This window comes from Camelus bactrianus, chromosome 17 (assembly GCF_048773025.1).
Source record: "Camelus bactrianus isolate YW-2024 breed Bactrian camel chromosome 17, ASM4877302v1, whole genome shotgun sequence".
In the NCBI taxonomy this organism is placed as follows: Eukaryota; Metazoa; Chordata; class Mammalia; order Artiodactyla; family Camelidae; genus Camelus; species Camelus bactrianus.
Genome location: NC_133555.1, coordinates 24,240,418 through 24,255,999, shown reverse-complemented (window position 1 = coordinate 24,255,999; position 15,582 = coordinate 24,240,418). Strand labels below are relative to the sequence as shown.

Genomic DNA, 15,582 nt, shown 5'->3' with positions numbered 1-15,582 from the left:
GTATTTTAAAGAAACCATAGCAGGGGCATCCTGCGAGGGAGGCCCTCATGACCAGGCCTATAAGTAGAAAGTGGAGCATGAGCTTTAGTCTCTGCCTTTTAGGGGCCATGCAAGATCTTAACATCTTTGAGTTTCTGCTTTGTGAGTCTGTCTGTACTTTTGCAAAATCCTGGTGCCTTCTTCTCTCTCCCAGTTTCGAGTGCGGTTTTCTTTGGAGGGGATTGCATGGCTCAATATTGTTACTCTAATACCAGTTGACCCTTCAACTCAAGGGCCAGCTACCAGCTGACAGTAGTCTAGGTCATGTGTCAAGTATTCAGGAAGATAGATCTGAATAGATGTTGGCCAACCAGCAAATTGGTTGGCCTTGGGTTATGTGTCCATTTTTTAATAGGTCGGCAGAGGTGCTGGTCATGTCCTGAGACATCTGGTCTCCCTGCTCTGGGGGTAAACGGAGCAGGTTATCTAGAAAGAACTAGTGCAGGAGAGACACCCCACTAACAAAGGAGGTGGTGTGGGGTCAGGGGGAACATTTATTTGGCCTCACTGCTGTTGGCAGACATTTTCCTTTCAGATTGTTGTTTTCCTTTTAATTCGATTGTGATGAAAAAAGAAAGACTAGCAATTTGGTTGCTGAACAGGATGTGTTGGCCTTAAGGAGATAATGAAATATGAAACGAGTTTTCTTCCTAATGGTGAAGCCAGCATTGTTGTATATAAAATACAATGAAACTGCAACCCAAATAGTTATGTCCTCAAGGGTGGGGGGACAGGGCTTTGAAAAGGAATCCTTTCTGTCGATTAAGGTACATGCTTTTGTATTCATTGATAATGAGGTTAAGAAAATCAAGTTTGTCTTCTCTCTTTATCTTCCTTTTTTTCCCCTTCCTTCCTTCCTTCCATCCTCCCTTCCTTCCTTCCATCCTCCCTTCCTTCCTTCCATCCTCCCTTCCTTCCTTCCATCCTCCCTTCCTCCCTTCCTTTCTTCCTTCCTTCCTTCCTTCCTTCCTTCCTTCCTTCCTTCCTTCCTTCCTTCCTTCTCTTTCTTTCTTTCTTTCTTTCTTTCTTTCTTTCTTTCTTTCTTTCTTTCTTTCTTTCTTTCTTTCTTTCTTTCTTTCTTTCTTTCTTTCTTTCTTTCCTTTTTTTTTGTAGGATACCCTGTGAGGGGGAGGGATAGACCCGTAATTGTGTAGTAGGGGAGAAATAGAACCATTAACACATACTGTGTTTTATTACAGTTTAGTGGATCTAAACAAAAGGCAGAGTTTGAGGCTTGGATGTCTTGTCAAGTGCTTGTCAATTGGAAGTATTTTGACATTTGAGAAAGTGCTTTATTAACGTCTTTTTACTCTCCTGCTCTTCCAACCATACACTCAAGAGAGAAGTAATGGAAGATTTGTTCTCTGTGACTTCCAATATATGACCAAGATCTCTCTAAGTGTTACTGTCTGAAGAAAATAGTGAAGGAATAAATTAGTCATATTGGCCTCCAAGTTTCTTTACTGTAAACCATCTTTAGATAATACTTTACTTTTATCAGACACGGCTTCATATATCCCTTCCTCTCTCCCAAGGGAGGAAAACAGCTCATTTTCCTGTGGCCAAACTAGGTCCTTGCTGTGAGCTGAGTGGAGGTCACAGCTGTGTCAGGCCTCAGAAAGGAAAGCATTTAACCATCCAAGTATTATGGTTTCAGACCTTCCCACCCCGACCCTGCCAACATTCCTTCTGAAGGGAGCACAGAATGTTCATTTCAGAATGGCGGACGGCCAGTTCCGAGAAGCCAAGTGGACAGGATTCCATGTCTGCTTCCACCAGAAGGAACAACGTTCCTAGTCGTCCATCCTTCCTTTTCTCCAAAGGCTCTTCTCTCCTCTTACACAGCATGGGTACCTGTCAGCAGTGAACAGGAGTGCTCGTTCACCCCACAGTATGATGGTCAGCACACACTGTCGGCTTGTCTGATGTGGATTTCTTTGAAGTCTTCCAGAGTAAATATGAGCAACTCCTTATTTTCCCTCTTTTGTGAGTCTCCTTGGGCATTCAGACCAACCCTGCAGCCAGCAAGCTCTGACCCCAGCTTGTGTGATAGTCTGGACCGAAACAGTGTCACAAATGGAATCATGGGTTGGCATGGTTGGTCAGCAGTCAGCATGGCATATGTGGCTCCACCAAACACTTACTGTAAATATCAGGCAAAAGTCGTGCCAGGATTTTGTCACCTAAACAAAATGGCGGCACCCTCAGTCCTGGCAGAGGAGGTCAGAGGAGCAGGACTAGCCCAGTAAGACAGGTGCCTGCCATGCATTTGTGATCAGTCACGGAACATGGTCATTTTTAGTCCAGTGTACTAGGATGTGTTTTATTCTAGAACAGTGACTCTCAGATGCTGCTGCTTTGACCATTGGAAACTATCCCAGCCTTCCCTTTCCAGAACTGTTGGCTTTTGCAGTTTAAAATATGACACTGCCTATAATTTTTCCTAACATGAGCTTTATTTAAGAGCTTCTTGGAGGCTCTATCAAAAAGGAAATAAATATCAAAAGGGCTAGTGTATTTGTTTTATTTGCATGAGTTTTATTGAAATATAGTTGATTTACAATATTGTGTTAATTTCAGGTATACAGCAGAGTGATTCAGTTATATATATTTTTCAGATTATTTTCCATTGTAAGTTATTATAAGATGTTGAATATTGTTCTTTGTGTTACACAGTAAATCCTTGTTGCTTATCTATTTTATTTATAGTAGTTTGTATCTGTTAATCTTATGCCCCTAATTTGTTCTTCCCCCACCTTCCTTTCCTCTTTGGTAACCATAAATGTGTTTTCTATATCTGTAAGTGTGTTTCTGCTTTGTATGTAAATTCATTTGTATTATTTTTCAGATTCCACATGTAAGTGATATCATATAATATTTGTCTTTATCTCACTTCACTTAGTATGATAATCTCTAAGTCCTTCTGTGTTGCTGCAAATGGCATTATTTCATTCTTTTTTATGATTGAGTAATATTCCATTGTGTATATGTGTATGTATGTATACATACACATTTTCTTAAACCAGTCATCTGTTGATGGGCATTTGGGTTCTTTCCATGTCTTTGCTGTTGTAAATAGTGCTGCTGTGAACATTGAGCTGCAGGTAGCTTTTCAAGTTAAGAGTTTTTGTCTTTTCCAGATACATGCCCAGGAGTGGGATGGCTGGATCATATGATAGCTCTCTTTTTTAGTTTTTTAAGGAACCTCCATACTATTTTCCATAGTGGCTGCACCAGTTTACATTCCTACCAACAGTGTAGGGGGGTTCCCTTTTCTCCACACCTTCTCTGGCATTTACTGTAGACTGTAGACTTTTTGACGATAGACATTCTGACCAATTTGAGGGGTTACCTCACTGGTTTTGATTTGCATTTGTCTAATAACCTGCAATGTTGAGCATCTTTTCATGTACCTGTTGGCCATCTGTAAGTATTCTTTGGAGAATGTCTGCTTTGGCCTTCTGCCCATTTATTTCATTGAGTTAATTCTTTTTTTGATACTGAATTATATGAGCTGTTTGTATATTATGGAAATTAACCCTTTGTCAGCTGAATCATTTGCAAATATTTTCTCCCATTCCTAGGTTGTCTTTTCATTTTGTTAATAGTTTCTTTTGCTGTGTATAAGCTTTTAAGTTTGATTAGGTCCCATTTGTTTATTTTTGCCTTTATTTCATTTGCCTTGGGAGACTGAGCTAAGAAAACATTACTACAATTTATGTCCAAAAATGTTTTGCCTATGTTCTCTCCTAGGAGTTTTTATGGTATTGAGTCTTATGTTTAAGTCTTTAAACCATTTTGAGTTTATTTTTGTGTATGGTGTGAGGGAGTGTTCTAATTTCATTGATTTACAAGCAGCTGTCCAGCTTTCCTAACACCACTTGCTGAAGAGACTGTCTTTTCTCCATTGTATATTCTTGCCTCTTTTATTGTAGATTAATTGACCATAGGTGTGTGGGTTTGTTTCTGGGCTCTGTTTTGTTCTGTTGATCTGTACGCCTGCTTTTGTGCCCAGCACCACACTGTTTTGATTACTATAGCTCTGTAATATTGTGGGAGGTCTGGGAAGGTTATGCCTCCAGCTTTGTTCTTTTTCCTCAGGATTGCTTTGGCAGTTCTGGGTCTTTCGTGGTTCCATATAAATTCTAGGATTATTTGTTCTAATTCTGTGAAAAATGTTTTGGATAATTTGATAGGGATCACGTTAAATCTGTAGATTGCTTTGAGTAGTGTGGCCATTTTAACAATACTAATATTTCCAATCTAAGAGCATGGGGTATCTTTCCATTTCTTCAGATTATCTTCATTTTCCTTTATAATGTTTTAACAGTTCTCAGCATGTAAGTGTTTCACCTCCTTGGTTAGGTTTATTACTAGGTATTTTATGTTTTTTGACATTTTATTCAGGATTTTTAAAACTTAATGATATTTCATTGTTAGCATAAAGAAACACAACAGATTTCTGTATATTAATCTTGTGTCCTGCTCCCTTGCTGACTTTATTACTTTCAATAGTTTTTGTGTAACGTCTTTAGAGTGCATAGAATTTTTTTCCTTTTTTTTTTTATTTAACCAATGTTATCACTGTCATAGAGAGTAGAGAACCTTTTTGAATTAAGACCATGTTCCATATGGCGCCAAACTGCCTAGGTTCCGTTCTTCGCTGCATTCTTCATCCAAATTACTCAGCTACTCTACTACTCTGTGCCTCAGCTTTCATCTGTAAAATGGGGATGATAATCATACACATCTTATGAGGTCATTATAAAGATGAAGTGATGGGATGTGTGTAGAATGCTTAGATTTGTGTCTGGCACCACAGGAAGTGCTCAGAGGGTTTTAGGTGTTTCTCGTTGTGGCTGTTTTTTTGTCTGAAGCCTCTAGGGCCGTACTGTCCAATGGAAATAAAACAAGCCACATACATTATTTTAACTTGCTGGTGGCTACATTAAAATATGTAAAGAAAAACAGATGAAACTAATTTTTAATATATATTATCTAACCTACTATATCCAAAATAGTTACCATTTTAACACGTAGGACTGGCTGCATTGCTAGTGGAATCACCGTAAGGCTACTGGTGGTCGCATCTTTCACGTTTATTTCAAGGCCATTAACAACTAATGAATGACTTAATTCGGAAGGTTTCTATTCAAACACTACATAACGTGCAGTGCTTTGAATAAAGAAGGCTTTTTAAGTGGTGGGTGAAGATGCCATTATTAATAACCCACAGCAGATAGCTTTCATTGTTAATTATGGTTAAACTGTCTTCTTTCTGTAGAGGGCTTTTCTGTCATCACTTTCATGCAAAGCTGTCTGTAGTGACAGGGACGACACGGACCTGTAGTTAGCTAGCTCTTCCCAGATTTTATTTTGCCGCCGGAGTTTAGTAAGTAAAACTGGGGATGCTCCAGGCTGTTGGGAATTTAACATTCCATCATTATCGTCTTGATTACTAATGATGCAGCCAAGCGGGTCCTGCCCCATCACCCCTCAAATGTGTGATGAAACTCAAGCATCCCCATGACCTTGGGTGTGATGTGATAGTTTCTGGTGTTTTCCCAGGAGGTTATTATTATGCTTTTAATGCACTCTGGCCTTGTTTAATTGCCGTTCTATACCCATCCTGTAAAATACTGTGCACATCAGCCTTTTAGTGGTTCATAATTATATTACTTTTGATTTTCTCTCATTTTCCCCCCTTCAGCCATGATGGTCCCCTCCCCACATCTTGTGACCCAGAGCCCTTGCTGCACAGAAATGACACGAATAGATTTCAACTTTCCTGTGATTCAGACCGACAGATTAAAAACTAATTATTCTCTGTAATATTTTTACAATAAAAACTAAGTTGAAATGATTTATGTACACTTCCAGCCAACACATTTGCAATTCAAGGTTAAAATTGTTCTTGAAACAGCACCAGTTAAAATGCAATTACAACTCCCCAAGCAGGGATGAAAGAAGGAAATGTTTTACATGTTCACTTCAAAAGTTAAAAAGTCCATTTAATATTAGAGAAATAAAGAAAAAGAAACTTTCATTTGTTTTCAATAAAGGATACAATCATCACTTGTTATAGTAAAGATAAATCCGAGTGTGTGTATTACCTGAAAGATGAACAAAAAGTACAGGCCTTGTGAGGTGGATCCCAGTTTCTCCTCACACTTGCCTTCTTCTTCTGGTTACCATCTTGGGTTTTTGTTTTTTCTTTTTCTTCATGTTGGGTTGTTTCTTTCCACAGTGCAGAGAAGTGCAAATGGATTGGTATCACCGACAGTGAAGCAGCAGTGGTGGGCGCCCTGCGTGGTGGGGCCTTGGGGGTCAGCAGAAGAGAACTGGTTAGGAACTTCTCTATCATCCAGTTCAGTTTTTCCACCATAGTCTTGCTCTTCCAGTGAGTAAGCCGAGGCCCTGTTACGCATGTGGCCTAAAGTGACCGAGAGCATGAAAAACAGAGTCACGCAGACCTGGGCTTCTCATCCTCACGTCACCTCTCAGTTTCTGTGTGGTCTCGGGCAAGTTGCTTAATGTCTCTAAGCCCGGGTTCCTCATCAGCCAAAAATAATAAGAATATGATAATGCCACCGAGATCACTGGATTCCCGTGAGGATTAAGAGACAGCATCTGTCACTCTTAGCACATTGCCTCATGCGTAATTAAGTCTCAGTAAATATTCATTATTCGTGCTAGTGATGTCATAATAATATTATTAATAATGTCACTTTAATGATATTTTTTTTGAGCTAAGAATAAGCTGAAAACCAAAACAATCTTTGTAAAGTGCTTAACAAAGTACCTGGCACATAATGGGTTTGGTAACTAGACATTGTAAGGTGGAAATATGGGTTATAAATAAACCTAGATACGTTACATGTGTGTAACATATATAGTAAGTACATTACACATGTATAATGTATATAATATATATGTATAACGTGGATTACAAGTACTGTAATAATATATATAACACATATAATGTACCTATGTATGTAGAATGGACACTGTAAATACACGTATATAAATTTTAAGGAAGAAAAGGCAGGAGGAGCAGTAGAGCATCTGACATTTGTAAGCCTGGCGTGCAATGTAATTACCACATTCCTCATAAAATTAAAAAAATAATAATAATAATGACAGTAAAATTTATTGAGCACCTCTCGTGTATCAGGAGTTATTCCAAACACTTTATATTATAGTAATTCATTTAATAGCAACAAAAAGCACATGAGATGGTTAATGATTATACACGTAAGAAAACTGAAGCTCAGAAATAGTAAATGCTTTGGCTGAGGCCACATGTTTAGCAAATGGGGTTTTAAAACAGGGTTTTTAACCAAGTTAGTGAGAGTAAGCTTTTTTTGTTTTGTTTCTAACATACGTTTTTTATTGACACGTAGGTGATCTGCAGTATTGTGTTAGTTTTGAGAGTAAGTGTTTTGCATTTGGAGAATAAGGCTCAGGCCAGATCCTTAAGGCTCCATGGTGAGAATGGGAGGCTGTTGAAAAGCATTGATTGGACAGAGGTGCGTGGCATGATCCGATGTACATCTTAGAAGGGTCACTGACTGTGTGGCTGTTAACTAAATCTAGAGGAGGCGGACAGATTGAGCACCAAACACGTGGACAGTCAGAGGCCGGAGAGACACAACTCTGGAGTCTGTTTGGTGGCCCCGGTGTTGCACGGGGCAGCCATGCTGCACGGCTCTGGGAGGCATCTTCTCCTTCTAAATAGCATCCCTCAGAATCCAACAGAATGGAGGTCCAGATGGTGCTCAGGGTCACCATTAGCTAGCGTGGGTTGCAAGGCAGGGGTAAGGACCACGACAGACCCTGAAGCAGCTATGTCATGAGTATCGGTAGATTTCTGGCCCAGATGATCGCTGATCACCTGCCCCAATGAGAAGCATAGACTCCCGTTGCCAGCCCAGGGATCCTGGAGATTTCCACTCAAGAGCCAGGCATCCCAGTTACCAACAAGAGAGGCCACTGGCAGTTTTCATTCAACTTAGAGAAATGACGGTGTTTTAGTAAAAATGCCGCCAGCCTACTGAGGGACATTTGATGAGTCTGCTAAGCTTGTCCTCCGTTTTCCTCTTCTTTTACGCTCCTGTCAAAGGAAGCTGTGCTGCAGATGACAGTATGACATCGCCAGGTCATCAGTTCACGCTCAGAGCCGTCACATCCTCCCTTTGAGAAATCTTTGGGCAAGTTGAGTTAATGACAGGGAGGTGGCCGTGCTTTTAAGCCATAGCACATCATTAAGCTGTAAGAGCAATTAAAGCAAAAGCATTTTTGTGTTAAATTCAGAACCTGCCTCTTTTTACAGTTATATGACTAATTCTTTCCTGAGGCATCAGAAATAAACTTTTTTAGGAGAACTAAATGCTAGCTGTGAACGAAGCAAGTTTCGGAGAGAATAAACAAGCCTTCAAGTCGCCTGGCGGAGTGTCTTCCAGGCCATCCTTTCCTGGCATCTCAGAGATTAAAGTGTTTCAGGACAGATGGCTGTCTCTTCCAGAAAATTTCCGGTCTAACTTGCTATGGATGGCAGCCCCATTCATTTTTCTTAAAAAAAAAAAAAAAATCACTGTGAAAGTTAAGGAATTCCTCTATTCAACTCACGTCTCTAAGGCTTTAATTTAAACCAATTTCCTCTTATTTGGCCTTCTCTGGACGTGGAGAAGAGCTGGTCAGCATCTTCCACGTAACAAGGCCTTTAATCAAATTACTCCTTACTCGCCTTTTCTTCAGGCGAAACAGTTCCACTTCCTTTAACCTTTCCACACAGCATTTTCCCTCCGTCCCTTTAATCATTTGGCTTGGTCTTTCCCTAGACGATCTCCAGAGGGTCTTGGTTAATTCCTTTCACGTAACTTTAGGAAGTTATTTTCTCTGAGAACATCATGAGAGCTTCTCTCATTTTCGGATGCCTTCAGTTCTGATTTCAGTAGTCCCATGCGGAGAGTACACCTTGCTAGGATGAGATGATTTTTCTTTTCGGCACCTTTAATTCTTTCCATCCGAGTGGCTCCCATTTGGACGGAGTCAGCAGCCCAGTTTCCTTATTGCCTTTCTCCCGTCGTTATACATAAACAAGGAATTTGGCGCCAGAAGCAGACCATTTTCTGTGTCACTCTCTGAGGCTGTTTGGGAAACACTGGTTTTAGTCCAGGCTTCAAAATGCCCCTCTGGAAACCCACAGTGTAATTCTCTGGTTTGTCTTATACATTGGTGTTAGCCCCGTCCTGGTCCCAGAAGTTGAGGGCAGCCGCTCAGTGCCTGCTTGGGAAGCGTTTTTCTAGGACCACTCCACCTCGTCAGTCGCTCCTACAGAAAACATTCTGATTTAACATTCAAGGAGCCAGATGGACCAGAAGGAGTTCATTCAGTTTCTCTCTTCTTTATTTAATTTTCTTCCCCCAGCTCAGGGAGTTGGTATTTTTGGTGGCTGGGCATTTTACGTTACGCTCCATTTCTTTGGTGACAAGAATAACTTTGTGCTCCATTGAAAACGAGTCTCTGTCCCTCGGTCTCTGCTCTGTTCCTCTTATATAACAGAATGACCTTTTTGTTTGTTTGTTTTTTTAAATAAGCAGAATGTTGAAAGCCACAAAGAATCTTTTTTGACAGGAGAAATACGATCCTGGAGTCCCGAATTTTTTTCTTCACGTTTCCATGAAAATTTGGACAGCAGTCTTGTGGAAAAAGTTTACTAATAATATTAATGATGATGAGAGCAATTGATCTTTACTAAGGGCTTACTGGCCGCTAAACAATTTACATGGATTTTCATCTTTTCAACAGCCTTAAGACAGGTGGCACTAGTACCGTATCTGTTTTACAGAGGAAGAAACTTGAGTTGCAGAAAGCTTGAATAAGTTGACTGTGACTGCTCGTCTGGTTAATGTTGAACTTGGGCAGTTTAACCTGCGCACCGTGGATTTAGCAACTTTGTGATTTAGCAAGTGCTGTACTGGATCTCTAGTATGTAAGAAGGTGCTTAGTAAGAATTAAATTGCAAATACTTATGTTCCAGGAATTGTTTGAAGCACTGTACAATGATTATCTCATTGAATGCTGACCCGAACCCTGTGGGGTCGATGCTGCTATAATTCTCACCATTTTATTGAGGAAGAATTGAGGCTCAGAGAAGTTAAGCAACTTTCTCGGGGTCACAGAGCAGTTGAGCCGTGGATCCGAAGTTCCCACCCAAGCGATCTGGCTCTAGAACCTACCAGTTTCACCATAACTCTGGGCTTCTTCCTGTGGTATTGGAGCTCTTGGCAGTGGGAGGCCCTGCAGAAAGACTGGGATCTCTTTATGAGACACAAATCGCAAGAGCTGTGTCCACCCTCAAAGGAAGTGTTTTCCTGGTTAGTTGGCAATACAGAAACCACAGCCAGATAAGCCCCTTGGCAAGGATCCCAGCAGGCAGCCTGTGTCCTGCTGGGACTGTCCCACTTGGCATCGGACACTTCCTCTCATGTTGTGTTCTTGTCACCCCTTCTGGCTTTGGACCACTTAGCTTCCTAACCAGTGTTCTTTTTTTCTCCCTTCTCTGGTTCTCTGTCCAGCTCGAGGCTTTTTACTCCATCTTCACCACGGAGCAGCAAGACCATGTCAAATCAGTGGAGTATCTGAGAAATAACTTTCGGCCGCAGCAGGAACTGAACGACAGAGTGGTGTCCAAGTCTGCCGTCCGCGACGCCTGGAACCACGACGTGACAGACTTCTTAGACAACCCACTGGGGACAGAAGCCTCTAAAGGTACATTTGGATTAAGTGCCCTTGCCCAGAGGAAGATTCCTTAGCATAAATTACTTTAAATTAAAAGGAGTTCAAAACCAGCCAAGAATTGGAACTTGGCATTAAAAGCATCTGTTTCTCTGCTGAAAGAGACTGGTCTGGATGATAAATAGAAGCAGTTGTGGGAATAACTTGAGTTAAATAGATAGGTTCCGAGTTGCACTTTTGACTAGTAAGAGATCAGTCTCTCTGTCATTTAACCTTGTGGCATCAACACCGACTAGTTGGTGTCTAAAGAAAGCTTTCTGGTGTCTTACTTGTTAACTGTTTGCCTGCTGCGATCTGGTGTTTGTCTCTGAGCTCAAACAGTAGGACCTCAGACTTGCTCCCCTGCCCCAATCTGCAGCTGTCTTACTAACATCCATACCAGGCCAAGAACCCCTCTCCGGGTCTCGGACGCCCCCACTAGACATCAGGTGGCCTTTTAAAACTCTCATCTAACAGTTCAGTTCCCATATCCCACAAACATCAGTTTTCAGATGTCTTCATCTTTTCCATTTCTACTTTCTCATGTGAAATGGCCGTGGATTTTTCTCCCAGGAAACTGGGAAGATGGATTCTACCCTCACAACTCAAACTTCAAGCTCTGTGATTTATCATAATCGTGTCTTGGAGCTCAGGACACACTTAGAGGAATAAGGCTCATCAAAGTCTTAGTATTTAGAAGGGAGAAAGGAATAAGAGGGAATTTCCTTTGGGTGTGAAGAGATGGAGCTTTCCCAGGCCAGTGCTCGCCTTTGAAATTGTGAGCTCGGGGAATTTGGGAAGCGCTTGTCATTTATGGACACTGGAAGCCAACTGTGGTATTTTCAGTATGGTACGTTACATGAGGAGGCTGTGTTTCAGGAGAGCCCCCACCTCTAACCAAAGGACTGGCGTGTGACCTTTATAGGAATGGGGTCGGGGGATGAGATTATATTCCACAAATAACTGCACTGACGTGCCCTTTGACGAGAAGATGAGCCCACTTTCCAGGCTCATACCTCTGAAAAGGAGCTGAAAGAAAAGGAAGGGGAGTTTTAAGAATGTGATCATTTCCTTCCTGTCCATGTGATTTTTGTCTGAGGATGGTGAGAAGCAGCTAGTCTGGCCAGGTTCCGTTAAGAAATACTTGAGATTCAGGTAACTGGGGGCTGACACTTTGTCAAGGGCATCGTTTATTGGCTAGCAACAACGGGAGGGTTAAGAAACACGCGAACCTGTAAAACATCTTGGGTTGAGCTGGTGTAGAAAACCTCACTTGGACCATTTTTTTTTTAAGTCCAAGTTAAAAATGAAGAAAACAACCCAACTCTCAAGCTTTCTCCCGAGAGATCTTGCCTGGGGAGAGGAGGGCTCTGAGGGTTGACTGTTCTGTGACAGGTGACTATAAAGAACTATAAAGGGAATGAGGAATTTATGTCATGAGTGAGTGTAAGATCTGGTAGCTCAGAATTGCTGAGGTTATGACTGTTACAAAGTTCTTTCCTAATAAATGACCTGAGCGTATGATCCATCAGCCATGCAAATAGTATACACAGCCCTTCTTACCCAGGGAAGTTGGAAAGGATGATGGGTTACATTGCATTAAATTGTCAGAGTGGGTGGGATCTTCCGCTGAACAGAGGCTTTCTGTGAATTTGAGCGGATCTGTGGACCCAGTCCTTAAATACAGGGCGTCAGTTCTCCATTTTACAAGGTTACAATTATCTTAGTGTCCGTTGCTGACTCTTAAGACGTGTGAATATGAAAACGTTTTGTGATCTTTCTAGAGGCAGAGAGAGATGCAGATGCCCTCTCTCCTTTTTAAACGTGTTATTGGAGTGTGCCATACAGAAGAGTGCGCACACAGTATGCACACAACTTGATAAATCTTCACAAAGTGAATATTCTTGAGTAACAAACACCCAGATCAAGAAACTGACATCATCCGCTTCCCAGAAGCCCCTCCTTCTCCCCCTTCCTAGTCACTCTCCGTTCCCAAGGGTAACCATGACCACGAATTAGCCTCGCTTTCTGGTCAATTTCATATAAATGGAATCATCCAACATATATGCTTTATTTTTATTATTGTTTTATTAAATGGAGGTACTGGGGATTGAACCCAGGACCTCGTGCATGCTGGGCATGTACTCAACCACTGAGCTATATGCTACCACCACCGCCGCCCCCCTAGTGTGTCCTCTTTTTTGTCTTGCATCTTTTGCTTCCCACTGGTTGTGAGAGTCATCTGTGCTATTGCATGTGGTTTCTTACTGCTGAATTTCATGGTAAGACTGTACCTGAACGTATTTATCCATTTCAGTATACATGAGTACATGGATTATTTTCATGTTTTGATAATCACGAAAATTCTTGAACATGCCTCTCCGTGAGCACACGGACACATCTCCGTTGGGTATGCACCCAGGAGTAAAATGACTGCGGCCAGAGGACACGTACGTGTTCAGACTGGGTTAGATACTGCCGAGCCGTTTCCCAATGATTCCGTGTACCCCATTACACTTCAGCCAGCAGTGTACGAAAGTTTCCTATTTTTAATAGCGTTTTTCAGGCATAATTTATATACCATAACATCCAGCGGTTGTGAATGTATAATTCAGTAAGTTTTAATAACTTTATGAATGTGCAGCCACCATCACACTCCAGCCTGAGAACGTTTTCATCACTGAAAGTTCTTAGGGGCCCATTTGCAGTCAGTTCTTTCTCCCATCCTCAACTCCAGGCAAATTCTGACCTGCTTTTGTCTTTTACTTGACATGAGGATTTTAAGCTTTATCCACATTGTGTAGCATGTATCACTAGCTCATTTATTTTTATCACTCAGTAGTATGGTTATTTGTCTTAAAAACAGCTTTATTGAGATTTAATTCACATACCGTAAAGTTCATTCTTTCAAAGTGTATGCTTCAGTGGTTTGTAGTATATTCACAAAGTTGTGCAGTCATCACTACTAGCTGCTTCAGAACACTTTTTATCACCCCCCCAAAAAGAAATTCCATACCCATTAGCAGTCACTCCTTTTTCTCCTGCCTCTCCTTCCTCCCCAGCCCTAGGCAACCACTAACGTACTTTCTGTCTCTATGGATAAACCTATTCTGGACATTCCTTATAAATGGAATCATACAATATATGGCTTTTTGTCTCTGGGTTCTTTCACTTAGCATCATATTTTCAAGGTTCATCCTTATTTAAGCTTGTATCAGAGTTTCATTTCATTTTATGGCCAGATACTATTTCACCGTATGGATATTCCACATTTTGTTTATCTATGTGTCAATTGATAGATCCCACTTTGGGGCTGTTATGAATAATTCTTCTGTGATCATTTGTGTTCACATTTTCATGTGGACTTATGCTTTCATTTCTCTTGGCTATAAACCTAGGAGTAGAATTGATGAGTTATGTGGTAACTCTATGTTTGTGTTTTTGAAGAGCTGCCAAACTGGTTTCCCAAGGCAGCTATACCAGTCTGCATTCCCGTCACCATGTAGGAGGGTTCTGATGTACCCACATCCTCACCAACACTTGTTTCACATCTTTTTTATTTTAGCCATCCTAGTGGATGTGAGATGGTATCTCTTTGTAGCTTTGATTTGCACTTTCCTAATGACTAATGATGTCCATATTTATTTTTTGTTTTTTGTTTTTAATTGAAGTATAGTTGATTTACAATGTTGTGTTAGTTTCTGGTGCACAGCACGGTGATTCAGTTATACATATATATTCCTTTTCATATTCTTTGCATTATAGGTTATTAAAATATATTGAATATAGTTCCCTGTGCTAAACAGTAGGACCTTATTGTTTATTTTATATATAGTAGTTTGTATCTGCAAATTCCAGACTCCTCATTTATCCCTCTCCACAACTTTCCCCCCTGGTAACCATAACTTTGTTTTCTGTGTCTGTGAGTCTATCTCTGTTTTGTGAGTAAGTTCACTTGAATCCTTTTTTAAGATTCCACATGTAAGTGATACCATATATTTGTCTTTCTCTGTGTGACTTCACTTAGTGTGACAATCTCTAGGTTCATCCATATTGCCCTAAATGACATTATTTCATTCTTTTTTATGGCTGAGTAGTATTCCATTATGTATATATCATACAGCTTCTTTATCCAGTCATCTGTAGATGGACATTTGGGTTGCTTCTGTGTCTTGGCTATTGTATATAGTGCTGCTGTGAACATTGGGATGCAGGAATCTTTTCAAATTAGAGTTTCCTCTGGATATATGCCCAGAAATGGGATTGCTGGATCATACAGTAAGTCATATTTAGTATTTTGAGGACTCTCCATACTATTTTCCATAATGGCTGCATCAAACTACATTCCCACCAATGGTGTTAGAGGGTTTCCTTTTCCCTACACCCTCTCCTGCATTTATTGTTTATGAGCATTTTAGTGATGGCTATTCTGGCAGGTGTGAAGTGATAACCTCTTTACAGTTTTGATTTGCATTTCTCTGAAAGTTAGTGATACTGAGCATCTTTTCATGTGCCTCTTGGCTGTTTGTATGTCTTCAATGGAGAAATGTCTGTTTAGGTCTTCTGCCCATTTTTTGATTGGATTGTTTCGGGGTCTTTTTGCTATTAAGTTGTATGAGCTGTTTGTATATTCTGGAAGTTAAACCCTTGTCAGTCTCATCATTTGGAGATATTTTCTCCCATTCTGTAGTTTGTTGCTTTGTTTTGCTTATGGTTTCCTTTGCTGTACAAAAGCCTTTAAGTTTCATTAGTTCCCATTTGTTT

At 40.7% G+C, this 15,582-nt stretch overlaps 1 protein-coding gene across 5 annotated transcripts in view; it reads left to right on the top strand.

Moving 5' to 3' along the window:
* PTPRG (protein tyrosine phosphatase receptor type G) overlaps positions 1–15,582 on the top strand; it is a 673,139-nt gene that overhangs the window by 527,228 nt on the left and 130,329 nt on the right. For all 5 annotated transcript variants that reach the window (XM_074344575.1, XM_074344574.1, XM_074344576.1 and 2 more), the window contains one exon: positions 10,620–10,812. In XM_074344575.1, the coding sequence (XP_074200676.1) occupies positions 10,620–10,812 (193 nt within the window). The remainder of the gene's footprint in view (positions 1–10,619; positions 10,813–15,582) is intronic.